At 42.8% G+C, this 16,873-nt stretch overlaps 1 protein-coding gene across 1 annotated transcript; it reads left to right on the top strand.

Annotated features, from left to right (window-relative positions):
• The first annotated feature begins 15,370 nt into the window (after positions 1-15,370).
• Positions 15,371-15,780, top strand: LOC136535168 (uncharacterized). The gene is made up of 2 exons (XM_066527476.1): positions 15,371-15,564; positions 15,621-15,780. Exons 1-2 carry the CDS (start codon positions 15,371-15,373, stop codon positions 15,778-15,780), a joined length of 354 nt encoding a protein of 117 aa, XP_066383573.1.
• Positions 15,781-16,873: the final 1,093 nt, after the last annotated feature.

Raw genomic sequence — 16,873 nt, 5'->3', positions numbered from 1 at the left:
GATACCAAATCAAGGGGACACAGGACTGCGCTTCCCTGTGGATGACGTCACTGAACCTTGTACAACGTGTGAGCTACACATTCCGAAGGAGAATTCCACAATCAAGGTGGCTATCGGTCTTGTTAATCCTATCGACCGAACCAAGACACCAAGGATTCATGGGAATATAATCCAAGAAGGATATGCCACCATCTCGGTAGATAAAGCTGAAAAAGGTTTTAGTGATTTGCCTCTTGACATTCCTGGAGGTGATGGCGAGAAGACTCTAGGAGAAGCGGAGAAGACATTCATTCTATGGCGCAAGCGCTACATCATCATTCCAGGGATGTCGGCTCCACCTCCTTCTGAACTACCTCACCATAGGTACGTGCGGATGAAAACACTACATCATTAATTTGTATTGGCTTAAATAATTAACAATCTGCTCATAATAATATGTCATTCCTTTTTTTGTAGCAGATCCTCCCCCAACCTAAATCCAATTGTTCAATCGCCAGATCATCATAGTGCTCTGTACGATGACATTGTGTTGGAAGACGAGGCTGCATCCACACCCTCTCCAAGGAGGTCTCCAACGCCACAGCCGCCACCTCCAAGGAGGTCTCCAACGCCGCTGCCAACACCTCCAAGGAGGTCTCCAACGCCGCTGCCAACACCTCCAAGGAGGTCTCCAACGCCTCCCCCGCCCCCGCCTACCAAGAAGCCTAGCAAGAGGCCAGCCCCTCAAACGAAGAATCAGTCCCCGCCTGCAAAGAAAGCCACCGTGAAACCAAGGGCTATTCCCAAAATAATATCTGAAGAGAAGGAAGAAGGAACTGATGCATATAAAAAAGACATGTCTAGATTCTATGACAAACTTAAAATGAATCAAGAAGCAAGGAGAAACCCAGAGAAACCGTACTTCTTCGTAGCTCCGGATATTTTAAGAAAAAAGGTGACTTCTTACCAGCATCAACAGCGGGAATCTCGTAAGCCGTCCAAATCAACGTTATCAGACTATGACCGCACTCTCACCAAGTCAATTGAGGCGGCACAGAAAAAGAAGCGGGCAGGGAAAGGAGTTGCCCAACTCGGACAACAAGCGCACCAATCAATCCCCCCGCTAGTTGTTGGTAATGAATATGGTTCGAATTTAGGATTAATGCATCAGGCAAACATACCTCCGGATGTCGATTTGGATCACCTTGGTGAATTTCTTGATGAGACTGGTCTCGACCTTTACCAGATGTTTGGTGATGGAAAAATTGAGAGTGCGGCGGAGGTTGATATTTGGAAGAAAAAATTTGTACTAGGCCAGAGTCTATACAACCCTCAAGCCTTATCTGATCTGGGGACGCAAATGTACCTGCTAAACAAGTGGTACATGCAGGCGTCTACCAGTGGAGACTTCTGCGTTGGTGTCAGAATTAGAGACGAACATTGGTTCCGTGGCGATGATGTTATGTATGTTGACTTTGCAGAATTTCATCAACTATGCCACCTTACCTCTCTGGACAAAGTTATCATTAGCTGCTATTGCCTGTAAGTAATAATTCTTTCGATCTATTATTAAACTCATCATATGTGTGCATATGCATATAAATTATCCTAACAAGTACTATATATATGCAGATTTACAATGACAGAGCTCAGAAAGGAAGGCTGCAATGAAATTGGTTTTGTTGATCCCCATATAGTATTCAAAGACCCAATTACTCCAATGACTAATTGGAAGTCTGAGTCAGAGAGTAACATCATGAACTTCTTAGTGAACCAACGCCACAAGAAGGATATACTCTTTCCCTATAACTTCAAGTGAGTGTTAATCATGTCGATCATAGCCTTAATGGCTCATATGTTGATTCTAGTTAATTAATGAGTGTTATGCGTTATATCCTATAAACACATGCAGCAATCACTGGATATTGATGGACATCGATCTGGTGAAAAGTCACTTGATAATCTATGACTCGATGAGAAAACCACAACAAGACTACCAAGATATGATAGATATTATCCAGAGGTAATTTCGGGATCTCTAGCAACTATATATACACACAAACATGATGATTAACTATATCTGATGACGTGGCAAATTTTTTATTGGGCAGTGTTTGGAAAACCTTTATTGAGAAGCAACACATGGAAAAATGCAAAGCGCCACTGAATGTAATCCCATTGAAAGTAAGTCCCCTGAATCGCATCATCTTTATTAATTAAACATATAGCTTTCACCGGATCACCAGATTGGATGACAAATCTTTTTCTCGTAAAGTGGTGTCTGAGGCAGGAACAGGGGAACAACTACTGTGGTTACTATGTTTGCAAGTTTATCAAGGTGCTCTCCCAAAGAACTCCTACAGAGAGACTCAAAGTACGTTAAAAATACACTATATATTCATTTAATTATTATTATTGATTGTGTTACTATGTCTTTATATATATATATATATGTACATATATTAATTTATTTTCCTTTAATTCAAACCTGTAGACTCGATGGTTGGAGGAAAAGGTCATACGGCAAGACCAAATCAAAGCAATTCAAGAGTCTATAGCCGGATTTTTTAATGAGCAGGTCATCGATTCCAAGGGCGAGTTCTACTTCGACCCAACACTGCCATTGAAGCCAAGCTAGAGGATGAGAAGAAACTTGTTATGTCACAACAACTATAATGCAATCTTTTGTAATATATGCACATGAAATAATATAATGTAAAATACACATATGCATGCATGCATGTAAATATATATATGATGCATGCATATATATATATATATATATATATATATTTCTATGCTTGAATTGTGTGATTTAATACGTTCATTGTGCTTGAACCGAAACATACTATATGCGCATATAAATGTATAATTAGCAGCGTACAATACGACTTCGAAAACCTATTTTGAAAAGAAAACAAAAAAATGAAAAGAAAAGAAAAAAGAAAAAAACCTTTAGTCCCGGTTCGTATTACCAACCGGGACTAAAGGTGCCGGCCATCGTGGCATGTCAGGAGGCACCTTTAGTCCCGGTTGGTGTTACCCACCGGGACTAAAGGTCCTCCTTTAGTCCCGGTTCCTGACCCGGGACTAAAGGACCCCCCCTTTAGTCCTGGATGCTTGCTCCCGGGTGGGGAACCGGGACTAGAGGGGGTTCCCCACCGGGAGTAAAGCTCGGTTCTCTACCAGTGGAGCTTGTGGAGGAGCTCGGCATATACCACTGGTAGAGAACCGAGCTTTACTCCCGGTGGGGAACCCCCTCTAGTCCCGGTTCCCCACCCGGGAGCAAGCATCCGGGACTAAAGGGGGGGTCCTTTAGTCCCGGGTCAGGAACCGGGACTAAAGGAGGACCTTTAGTCCCGGTGGGTAACACCAACCGGGACTAAAGGTGCCTCCTGACATGCCACGATGGCCGGCACCTTTAGTCCCGGTTGGTAATACGAACCGGGACTAAAGGTTTTTTTCTTTTTTCTTTTCTTTTCATTTTTTTGTTTTCTTTTCAAAATAGGTTTTCGAAGTCGTATTGTACGCTGCTAATTATACATTTATATGCGCATATAGTATGTTTCGGTTCAAGCACAATGAACGTATTAAATCACACAATTCAAGCATAGAAATATATATATATATATATATATATGCATGCATCATATATATATTTACATGCATGCATGCATATGTGTATTTTACATTATATTATTTCATGTGCATATATTACAAAAGATTGCATTATAGTTGTTGTGACATAACAAGTTTCTTCTCATCCTCTAGCTTGGCTTCAATGGCAGTGTTGGGTCGAAGTAGAACTCGCCCTTGGAATCGATGACCTGCTCATTAAAAAATCCGGCTATAGACTCTTGAATTGCTTTGATTTGGTCTTGCCGTATGACCTTTTCCTCCAACCATCGAGTCTACAGGTTTGAATTAAAGGAAAATAAATTAATATATGTACATATATATATATATAAAGACATAGTAACACAATCAATAATAATAATTAAATGAATATATAGTGTATTTTTAACGTACTTTGAGTCTCTCTGTAGGAGTTCTTTGGGAGAGCACCTTGATAAACTTGCAAACATAGTAACCACAGTAGTTGTTCCCCTGTTCCTGCCTCAGACACCACTTTACGAGAAAAAGATTTGTCATCCAATCTGGTGATCCGGTGAAAGCTATATGTTTAATTAATAAAGATGATGCGATTCAGGGGACTTACTTTCAATGGGATTACATTCAGTGGCGCTTTGCATTTTTCCATGTGTTGCTTCTCAATAAAGGTTTTCCAAACACTGCCCAATAAAAAATTTGCCACGTCATCAGATATAGTTAATCATCATGTTTGTGTGTATATATAGTTGCTAGAGATCCCGAAATTACCTCTGGATAATATCTATCATATCTTGGTAGTCTTGTTGTGGTTTTCTCATCGAGTCATAGATTATCAAGTGACTTTTCACCAGATCGATGTCCATCAATATCCAGTGATTGCTGCATGTGTTTATAGGATATAACGCATAACACTCATTAATTAACTAGAATCAACATATGAGCCATTAAGGCTATGATCGACATGATTAACACTCACTTGAAGTTATAGGGAAAGAGTATATCCTTCTTGTGGCGTTGGTTCACTAAGAAGTTCATGATGTTACTCTCTGACTCAGACTTCCAATTAGTCATTGGAGTAATTGGGTCTTTGAATACTATATGCGGATCAACAAAACCAATTTCATTGCAGCCTTCCTTTCTGAGCTCTGTCATTGTAAATCTGCATATATATAGTACTTGTTAGGATAATTTATATGCATATGCACACATATGATGAGTTTAATAATAGATCGAAAGAATTATTACTTACAGGCAATAGCAGCTAATGATAACTTTGTCCAGAGAGGTAAGGTGGCATAGTTGATGAAATTCTGCAAAGTCAACATACATAACATCATCGCCACGGAACCAATGTTCGTCTCTAATTCTGACACCAACGCAGAAGTCTCCACTGGTAGACGCCTGCATGTACCACTTGTTTAGCAGGTACATTTGCGTCCCCAGATCAGATAAGGCTTGAGGGTTGTATAGACTCTGGCCTAGTACAAATTTTTTCTTCCAAATATCAACCTCCGCCGCACTCTCAATTTTTCCATCACCAAACATCTGGTAAAGGTCGAGACCAGTCTCATCAAGAAATTCACCAAGGTGATCCAAATCGACATCCGGAGGTATGTTTGCCTGATGCATTAATCCTAAATTCGAACCATATTCATTACCAACAACTAGCGGGGGGATTGATTGGTGCGCTTGTTGTCCGAGTTGGGCAACTCCTTTCCCTGCCCGCTTCTTTTTCTGTGCCGCCTCAATTGACTTGGTGAGAGTGCGGTCATAGTCTGATAACGTTGATTTGGACGGCTTACGAGATTCCCGCTGTTGATGCTGGTAAGAAGTCACCTTTTTTCTTAAAATATCCGGAGCTACGAAGAAGTACGGTTTCTCTGGGTTTCTCCTTGCTTCTTGATTCATTTTAAGTTTGTCATAGAATCTAGACATGTCTTTTTTATATGCATCAGTTCCTTCTTCCTTCTCTTCAGATATTATTTTGGGAATAGCCCTTGGTTTCACGGTGGCTTTCTTTGCAGGCGGGGACTGATTCTTCGTTTGAGGGGCTGGCCTCTTGCTAGGCTTCTTGGTAGGCGGGGGCGGGGGAGGCGTTGGAGACCTCCTTGGAGGTGTTGGCAGCGGCGTTGGAGACCTCCTTGGAGGTGTTGGCAGCGGCGTTGGAGACCTCCTTGGAGGTGGCGGCTGTGGCGTTGGAGACCTCCTTGGAGAGGGTGTGGATGCAGCCTCGTCTTCCAACACAATGTCATCAGTACAGAGCACTATGATGATCTGGCGATTGAACAATTGGATTTAGGTTGGGGGAGGATCTGCTACAAAAAAAGGAATGACATATTATTATGAGCAGATTGTTAATTATTTAAGCCAATACAAATTAATGATGTAGTGTTTTCATCCGCACGTACCTATGGTGAGGTAGTTCAGAAGGAGGTGGAGCCGACATCCCTGGAATGATGATGTAGCGCTTGCGCCATAGAATGAATGTCTTCTCCGCTTCTCCTAGAGTCTTCTCGCCATCACCTCCAGGAATGTCAAGAGGCAAATCACTAAAACCTTTTTCAGCTTTATCTACCGAGATGGTGGCATATCCTTCTTGGATTATATTCCCATGAATCCTTGGTGTCTTGGTTCGGTCGATAGGATTAACAAGACCGATAGCCACCTTGATTGTGGAATTCTCCTTCGGAATGTGTAGCTCACACGTTGTACAAGGTTCAGTGACGTCATCCACAGGGAAGCGCAGTCCTGTGTCCCCTTGATTTGGTATCTCCGTGGAAGCGCAGCTGCTTTTCAACTGAACAGATTGGCTAATGTTGATTCCTGGCTCTGATGCCTGCTTGCTTGCACTCACTGCTATTTGCACTTGCCTTTTGATTTCCTCCTGCATTCTCGCTTCAAGGTTTTTTTCCCGCTCCTGTGCTTCACGCACCGCTTCCTCCAACCTCTGGAGCCGGTGTGCCTCTTCTTCCTTCTTTCTCTGGCGACTTCTGTAGGAAGGTCTGTCCTGAGGGAATCCATGCTCCCACGAGACACTTCCTTTGCCTCTAGTTCGGCCACCATGTTCAATAGTCCCGATGGCGTATGTCAGCTCATCCTTCTCTCTGTTGGGCCTGAACTCACCACTAGCAGCAGCTCTCTGAGCATAAAACAATCTTTCTGCTGCTTCTTGCAGTCTTGCGCCATAAACGCACTTCCCTGTCTCCTGGTCTAGTGTTCCCCCATGAGCGAAAAACCAATTCTTTGCACGTTCTCCCCACTCGAGTGATTCTGGTCTGATACCCTTGGCAAGAAGGTCTGCTTCCATTTTGTTCCACTTCTTAATGGCAGTCGGGTAGCCACCTGATCCCAAGGTATGGTGGTATGTCTTCTGTTGGGCATTACGTTGGTTCTTTATCACCCGACTCACACCCTCTTCTGAAGTCTTGTACTGTACAAACTCATCCCAATAGGGCCTCTGCTTTGAGATCGGGCCTGGGACAGTAAAATCTGGTGCTATGTTCTTCTTGACATACGTCGTGTATAGGTGTTTCTTCCAAGTCTGAAACTGGGTGGCCATCTTCTTCATTGCCCAATCCCTAACTCGCTCCTTCAATTCATCACCATCTATTATATCATCATAATCATCTGTTTGGAGCGTGAAATGTACCAAGACATCATTCCAAATTAACGCCTTGTCACGATCGGAGACAAAACTGATATGAGGAGCATTGGTCTTCTTCTTCCATTCACGGGTACTAATCGGGAGCCGGTCCCGTACAAGGTAACCACAGTGGTGCACAAATTTCATTTTATTCGGCCCCCCCGGTTCTCCTGTATCCACATTGAACTCCGAGATGATGAAGCGACCCTCCAATGGCTTTTTGGGACCTCGAACATTTTTACTCTTCGTTGTAGTTGTTGATGTCGATCCAGAGGGCTACAAAACATAAACATTATTTTTAATGTCATGAGCACACATAAGACATATGATAATATATATATATAGCTAATAATAAAAAATATATACTTGGCCAATATGTTGTTGCTCATTTTGTTCAAGAGCTAAGTACTGACTCCCGTCATCTACATCCTCTTGCACGTTATTTTTAGCACCATCATCGCCGGCAACTTGAGTGCCAGTGTTGATCAAATTCATCATCAACTCCTCCTCATCCATATTTCTCGGGTCGGCCATCTAGCTTCAAAAAACAAAACCAATATATAGTACGTCAAATCTTTGCTTATTACATGCGTAAAATCTACAAACAATATGCATTATTAAATCTTGCCCCTCGATCACGGACGCAATTCGCCACACTAGGACGAACTACGTCGGTACTAGGGCGAATTAGGGCACGAGAAAGGGCGGTGTGACAAGAGTGGCGGTGCTCCACTCCGCCGTATATATGTCTGTACACATGGGTGAACGAGGGCGGCGGTGCTCCGCCGTATACATAGAAACGCATGGACGAAATGCATATGAATACAAATGACGTATATATACGTGTCGGCGCGGTGGCCGGTGTGCTGACGACGATGACGTGAGGCGGGCCGGCGTGCTGACGACGACGTGAGGCGGGCCGGGGCGGTGTCGGTGCGTGATGTTGTGATCCTATGTACCATGTGATCAACCATGTAGTCATTCATCATATGAGAAAATTCTATGTTAATAATATAAGTATAAGCCATTATGAAATGTAAGTATACGTGTCTTATTGCTCATATAACCATTACTATTTCCGAAATGATAAGAATTTATTTTCTTCTTCTACAGGCGATCTCTGATGCTATGATATAAAGTTTGAAGATAGTCTTCCCGGAAAAAAATATGTAATGCTCATATTACTTTAGCAACATTAATATTATTATATCTGTATATTCAAAGTTCACAAATGAAGAAACATGTGATATTTTTGATAAACTAAAAAACGCTTAGTTTATAAACTGGGTATCAAAATTGAGTTCCTATTTGACCATTATATATCCTACAACAAATCCTTCAAAAAAAAAGACCCTACATGAATATATTTGGATAAAATTTCGTTAACAAACATTGATCTATGAAGATAGAAAAAATTCTTCTATTGAAACTGCATCTTGAAATAATGGCATATCATATAGTGATGAATATATGGCGGTTGATGGGCTGGATCATTAGCGGATGGTTCGTAGCGTTGTTTCCAAATAATATATAGCGTGTTTATTATACAAGCCATGGATTTACATCGATCTAATTAATTTCTAAAATAATTTCATTGGTGATCCTTAATTATACTTGTCATTTAGAGTTCCAAATATTCAAAACTTGCCTTAAGATATGTTTTTATTTAAAATCATTTAGAGTTCCAAATATTCATTTTTAGTTTCTATAGATTTTGTGATTCAAAATTTGGAATTTTCAATCGACCTCGACCGTTGACATGGCTTACACCAAAGTTGTAGTTTTCGATGTGATCTATAACTCGGCAGTGGAGGGCTCGGACGAATGTACAAAGAGATCGACGAATATATCACCTCGAAGCTCGGCAGTGTACGTACTGGAGGGCCTCGGGCCGGCGCGGTGGGGCAACGCGCGGTGGAGGAGGGCCTCGGGCGCGGAGGAGGGCGCGGTGGAGGGCCACGGGCAAGCGCGGAGGAGGGGCACGGGCGCGCGCGGTGGAGGCCGCACGAGGAAGAAGACGGCGGCGCCGGTGTCACGGAAGGCGAACCGACGCGGCGCGAGGTCGAAGAAGAGGCCGGGCGGCGGTGTTCGACGAGGAAGAAGACGAGCAGATCGATCTGCCAGGCGCTGGAGGTTATATAGCAGAGGAGAATTACTCCCGGTGCCAGCCACCAACCGGGAGTAAAAACCCTTTACTCCCGGTGCGTATTACCAACCGGGAGTAAAGGTTCCTTTACTCCCGGTGCGTGTTACCAACCGGGAGTAAAGGTATACCTTTACTCCCGGTTGGTAACACGCACCGGGAGTAAAGGCTTTTTTTGGCGGGCCACGAAACTGCAGCCCACCTTTACTCCCGGGTGGGCTTCCCACCCGGGAGTAAAGGTGGCCTGCAGTTTCGTTTCCCGCCTGTTTTAAGCAATAGTCTTGTTAAATACAATAGAAATGCAATAGTTTTTATTAAATACATAGTAAATTAAATAAAAGGCATAAAATTATTTTGTTAAAAATATGAATTTTATTTTTGTTTATTGCACATAGGAAAAATCGATAACCTAACTTTTTTTATTTTTTGTTAGAATTATAAAACATAATGTAACTAATATTTATTATTTCGTTAATGCAAAAATGTAGTGTTTAATTAAAATTATTAAAATTATTGGTTTTGGACAGGAAATTTGTTTTCACATCATTTTAACGTTAATATTTTAATTTTTCATCACTCAGTATCCTAATTTACCTTTTTGAGAGAGAAATCCCACCAAATCAAACATTGATTTAATTTGAAATATGACATAATAAACATCTGAATTCACAATTATTACATAATATCTCAAACACACACTATATTAAATCACTATATCATCAAGTGGGCACAGCAGTGAACTTCTTCTTTACGTATGTCCCTTGGTTATGATCGCTTCGTAACCATGGAGTGTCCTCATCATTTACCAAGATGCTAGGGTCTTTGTTCACTTTGAAGGGCGGAATTCGGTCATCCTTTTCATATTCTTCTGACATGTCCGACTTGTCCTCAATTCCCACGATGACTCTTTTCCCTGAAAGAACTATGTGGCGCTTTGGCTCTTTGGTTGAGTCATTATCGTTTTTCCCTCTTTTTGGTTTGGTAGACATATCATTGACATAGAACACCTGATTCACATCCTTGGCAAGGACGAATGGTTCGTCTTTGTACCCAATATTACTAAGGTCTACTGTTGTCATTCCATACTCGTTGTCTACTGTTACTCCGCCTCCGGTCACCTTGACCCATTGGCACTTGAACAATGGGATCTTCAAAGTAGGTGCATATTCTAGTTCCCATATTTCATCTATGCGTCCATAATATGTCTGCTTATTCCCATTCGGGTCTGTGGCATCTATGCGGACACCACTGTTTTGGTTGGTACTCCTTTTATCTTGGGCTACTGTGTAGAATATGTTCCCATTTATCTCGTACCCTTTGTATGTGACGATATGCCATGATGGTTGCATAGCCAATAAATACAGTTGCTCATGGATGCTCTCATCACCTTGACATTTTTTTCGCAACCAACCGCCGAAAGTTTCCATGTGCTTATGCGTAATCCAAGCTTCAGTCTTGCCTGGAAACTCGGATCGTAAGAGATCCTTGTGTGTCTCAATATACGGATCTACCAAAGAGGAGTTCTGTAGAACTGTGTAGTGCGCTTTATTGAAATAATCATCATCCGTACCAATATATGTTTTCCTCCCTAGTGTCCCCTTTCCGCTTAGTCTCCCCTCATGTCTCGATTCAGGAACACCAATCGAGTCAAGGTCGGGAATAAAGTCAACACAGAACTCAATGACCTCTTCTGTTCCATAGCCCTTGGCGATGCTTCCTTCTGGGCGAGCACGGTTGTGAACATATTTCTTTAGGACTCCCATGAATCTCTCTAAGGGGAACATGTTGTGTAGGAACACAGGACCGAGAGTGAAAATCTCCTTGACTAGGTGAACTAGGAGGTGTGTCATAATATCAAAGAAGGAAGGAGGGAACACTAACTCAAAGCTGACGAGACATTGAACCACATCATTCTGTAGTTTAGCTAGATCAGTTGGATCAATTGCCTTCTGAGAAATTGCATTGAGGAATGCACATAGCTTTACGGTGGCTAGACGTACATTTGGAGGTAGAATTCCTCTTAATGCAACTGGAAGTAATTGCGTCATGAGAACGTGACAGTCATGGGACTTTAAGTTACAGAATTTCTTCTCTGTCACATTTATAATACCCTTTATATTCGAGGAGAATCCAGATGGTACCTTGATGTTGTTTAAGCATTCAAACATGATTTCCTTCTCCTCTTTGCTTAGAGTGTAGCTAGCAGGACGTAAGTAATGGCGTCCATCATCTGTCTTCTCTGGATGCAGGTTGTCTCTTTCTCTCAAACAACGCAGGTCCTGTCGTGCTTCAAATGTGTCCTTAGGCTTTCCATACACACCCATAAAGCCTAGCAGGTTCACACAAAGATTCTTCGTCAGGTGCATCACGTCGATCGAGCTACGGACCTCCAGGACTTGCCAATAGGGTAGGTCCCAAAATATGGACTTTTTCTTCCACATGGGTGCGTGACCGTTAGCGTCTTTCGGAATAGGTTGGCTTCCATGTCCTTTTCCAAAGACGACTTTCACATCATTGACCATATCGAGTACATCCTCACCGGTTCGGTTGCGAGGCTTGGTCAGGTGGTCTGCTTTCCCTTTAAAATGCTTACCTTTCTTTCTTACGGGGTGATTTGCAGGAAGAAATCGACGATGGCCAAGGTACACGACCTTTCGACATTTTTTCAAGAATACACCTCTAATATCACCGAAGCAGTGTGTGCATGCATTATATCCCTTGTTTGACTGTCCTGAAAGATTACTTAGAGCAGGCCAATCATTGATTGTTACGAACAACAATGCTCGCAGATCAAAGTGTTCCTGTTTGTACTCATCCCACACACGTACACCTTCTTTATTCCACAAAATGAGAAGTTCATCAATAAGTGGTCTCAGGTACACATCGATGTCATTGCCAGGTTGCTTCGGGCCTTGGATGAGCACAGGCATCATAATGAACTTCCGCTTCATGCATAACCAAGGAGGAATGTTGTAGATACTTAGAGTAACAGGCCAAGTGCTATGACTACTGTTCTGCTCTCCAAAAGGATTGATACCATCTGTACTTAAAGCAAACCTTAAGTTTCTTGCGTCATTTGCAAACTCCGGGAATTCTCTATCGATTGCTCTCCACTGGGACCCATCAGCAGGGTGTCTCAACATATTGTCTACCTTACGGTCTTCTTTGTGCCATCGTAACAATTTTGCATGTTCTTTGTTTCTGAACAGACGTTTCAAGCGTGGTATTATAGGAGCATACCACATAACCTTGGCAGGGATTTTCTTACGTGGACGTTCGCCCTCAACATCACCAGGGTCATCTCGCCTGATCTTATACCGCGACGCATGGCATACCGGGCATGCATCCAATTTCTCGTACTCTTTGCCACGGTATAGGATGCAGTCATTAGGACATGCATGTATCTTCTCTATTTCTAGCCCCATAGGACAGACAACTTGTTTTGCTTCGTAGGTAGTGGCGGGCAATTCATTGTACTTCGGAAGCATCTTCTTTTGGATTTTTAGTAACTCTCCAAATCCCTTGTCAGATACACCATTCTTTGCCTTCCATTGCAGCAATTCTAGTGTGGTTCCCAACTTTTTCTGCCCTGCATCACAAGTTGGGTACAACAATTTCTTGTGATCTTCTAGCATCCGCTCGAACTTGATCTTCTCCTTTTCACTTTCACATTCTCTTTGTGCATCACGAATGACCTGACAAAGATCATCAGCCGGCTCATCTTCTGCGGCTACCTCTTCTTCAGCTTCTCCCATTGCAGTATCATTGAAGCACGCACCATCAGGAATAATATCATTGTCGTCCCATTGTTCTTCTTCATCTTCTTCCATTACAACACCGGTTTCTCCGTGCTTTGTCCAACAAATATAGTTTGGCATGAAACCCGACTTGAACAAGTGTGAATGAAGAGTCCTTGAGCAAGGATATTCCACCGTATTCTTACATATGGCACATGGGCAGCACATGAAACCGTCGCGTTTGTTTGTCTCGGCCGCACGTAATAAAGAATGCACGCCGTCAATGAACTCTTGTGAGCGGCGATCAGCATTATACATCCAATGACGGCTCATCTGCAATACATGACATAAATATCATATTAAAACCTAGATCATAATTAATTATTTATACAACATGCGTGCCACCACAAAAGATACAAATTTATGAAAGCATCGCTACAATGTAGACAATCCCAACTACCACTAAAAGAACTAAAGCTAAAATACATTTCAGGAGCACAAGGATTTCGCGACCAATCTCAACTAAAACAGACAGATCCCCCGATTGTGCAACATCTTTGGGCTTCTTCGACTGGATCACTGCCTCATTAGCCGCCGTATCTGCCTGTTGTGCAAGATATTTTTGCACGAGTTCAACATACTCTTCCTCCCAGTAGAAGCCTGAACATCGTCCACTGCCATCCCACTGAAATTAAAACAAAAAACTAGAACTTTAATCACAACCATCATGAAAATAGGTATAAACTAACCATAATCATTAAATACGATAAAATAACTCACATTGCGATCCGGACACTTGTAGAAGATACGATCCTTGTTGGGACCCTCCTTCTTCACTCGGTACTCCATCACAATCTTCATCTCATCACGACACTTGCCGCATGGAATGAGAGGAAGGCCCGGCCTAAGTCGCTTTGGAAACCCATGAGAGGCCGAGGACCCGGAAGCAGTTGCCATCTACTCTCTATACTCATTTTTTAATACACTATAAATTTCTTCTTTTATAAACAAATAAAATTAACAAACTATAAAATTATCTAGATCTCTAAACAATGATATTTTTAATGGTCATTGTGTTCTCGTCTTTTACTGCGGCAGGTAAGTAATTCATATGATATTTCCGCAAATTAACAGAAGAATGGGAATGTACAACTACTACTTGATGTCCGTTACCGCTCGACAGAGAACATGCTTGCCGAGCTGAACACGGTCCGCAAGTTCAACTAGTACGGATTTTCTATAATTTTCTAACTATTTTCTAAGTTTTTATTTATATATACTACGTTTAGGTACGGTGATTGACAGACTACTACGACGATATCGGGACATGTGAATAAATAACCATCCGTACTAGTTGACCTTGCTTACGTGATCAGCTCGGCGAGGATTTCTCCACCGGACGGCACCGTACTTGGTCAAGGAAGAGCTCCGATTCTACGAGGAAGGGAACACGGTCTTCCACGACCGTTATCGCTCTCCCTCGTAGAATCAAAGCTCCTCCTTGACGTCCGTTACCGCTCGGCAGAGAACATCCTCGCCGACCTGAACACGGTCCGCAAGTTCAACTAGTAAGGATTTGCTATAATTTTCTAACTATTTTCTAACTTTATATTTATATATACTTTAACCTTCTTTCATGTAAATATGCAAGCTTAAAGTGATTTTGAGCTCAAATTGCTTACAAATGAAAAAAAACCACAATAAAGAACCATAAATATATATAGTGAATAAAATGGTATAAGAAAATGGTAAAAAATGAGAGTATGAGATTGGTAACCTTTACAACTGAAGAATCGACGGAGGAATCGAAGAATGGATGGAGGAACAATGGAGGGAGGGAGGAAGCAAGAACACTACTGCAGTGAGCTTCAAAATGTGCTGAGCTCGGGCTCGGGGAGGAAGGAGGAGACGGCCGATTTATAAAGGGAGAACATTTAGTCCCGGTTGATAGATCCAATCGGGACTAAAGGTAACTTTCCAACCCCGGGCGCAGCCACGGCCCGGGAGTAGACCTTTACTCCCGGTTGGAGCCACCAACCGGGAGTAAAAGTATACCTTTAGTCCCGGTTGGTGGCTCCAACCGGGACTAAAGGTCCCTGCCACCTCTGTCTGGCGCAGTAGCCGTTGGGCAGGAACCTTTAGTCCCGGTTGGAGCCACCAACCGGGACTAAAGGTATTTCTAGTCCCGGGGGCAAAAAATTCCGGGACTAGAGCCCATTTTGGCCGAGGATCAAAGGTCTGTTCTCTACTAGATACATGCTCTTCTTCGACAGAGCTAGGTACGGTGACAGCAACGCCGACCCGAAGCGCGGTCTCAAGAGCGACGCCACGGACGTCGAGGAACTCGCCGACGCGCTGCAGCTCAGGGACAAGTTTTACGTGGTAGGGTGCTCCATGGGCGGCTACCTAGCGTGGAGGATAGCAGCTTGCACACCACCATCTCCGTTCAGGTGAATAGGTGATCGATCAACTTGTATGTTCTGATTGTGTGGCTCGGTCGTTGCAGGCTGCCCGGAGTGGCTCTGGCCACGCCGATGGTGAACTACTGGTGGCCACTGCCTGCCAACGTGTCGAGGACCACGTACGGGAAGCTCCACGTCCAGGACCGTAGGACCTTCTGGATCACGCACCATGCGCCATCGCTGCTCCACGCTTGGCTCGCGTAGAAGTCCTTGAGCGCCTCCGGTGTGTGGGCCGAGAACTGCAACATGCGCTCACGCAGCAGTGGCGGGGGCAGCCTCTTGATGCGCCCCGTGAGGTCAGGGAACGGGAGCACGACCGGTGGCATTGGCGTCGTCAGGCCGTCGGAGGACCAGCGCTCCAGCAAGGGTGGCGGAGCTGGAGCGTGCTTGTGCTCCTCCGGCCCCGAGGCCAAGGGGGAGGTAGAGAGGCTGTCGTGCTTCAGCCTCTCGATGAAAGTGACGTTAGTAGATTCATCTCGAAATGTAGTTTCATAAAAGTATATATTAACTATATTTTATAAATACTTTATATCAAAAAGTAATGGTCAAAATTGTTTTTTTGGAGATCGTGTCGCTGTTCAAAATAACATCCTTTAGGAAATCGGAGGGAGTATTTATTTGCACTCTCACAAAATCTCATATTTTAGTTTACAAGTATATTTGTAATATTTATGATTTTCTTATTTGACAAACTTTCCATTTATTCTTTTCCTATTTGGCACCATGGACTTCTACTACAATCAAGGGCACTTATGTCATTTTGCAAGCCACTTAACATCGTTACCATTGAAAATAGACGGAAGTGCCATTTACAGAAGGAAATTTCAACTTGATGCTAGATAAGAAAGTTTAAAATTTTGAATGCTAAATATGAAAGACCGATTTGTTTCAGTGCCAAATAGATAATTCTCCCTAAAAATAGTCCAATGCTCTAGCCCCCTGGTTCCATGTTGCTAAAAAGTATCTTTTAGTGTTTATTGCATATTTCATTAGTCAAGTTACAAGATCATGGTCTTTAATTGAGCACCAGCATCATACTACCCAATGCAATACCCCATAGGTGACAAGGTACAAGTACAAAAGACTAGATATCCTTAGCGGTAGTCAAGGTAGACACATGTAGCATGAATTAAATGATTAAAGGTGTATAGGACAACAAGGAAGATCTCATTCTATACTTGCCTTAAACTTAGATCCTTTGTCTATTGATTCGTAGCCTCCAAAGAACTGCTTCTTGATCACCACGTAAAACTCACCGAATGGACAAGATCAATAAGCACCACACAAGCATCCGAAC

Source organism: Miscanthus floridulus, unplaced genomic scaffold (assembly GCF_019320115.1).
Source record: "Miscanthus floridulus cultivar M001 unplaced genomic scaffold, ASM1932011v1 os_2586_1_2, whole genome shotgun sequence".
Lineage (NCBI taxonomy): Eukaryota > Viridiplantae > Streptophyta > Magnoliopsida > Poales > Poaceae > Miscanthus > Miscanthus floridulus.
This window is presented reverse-complemented; position numbering and strand designations above follow the sequence as displayed.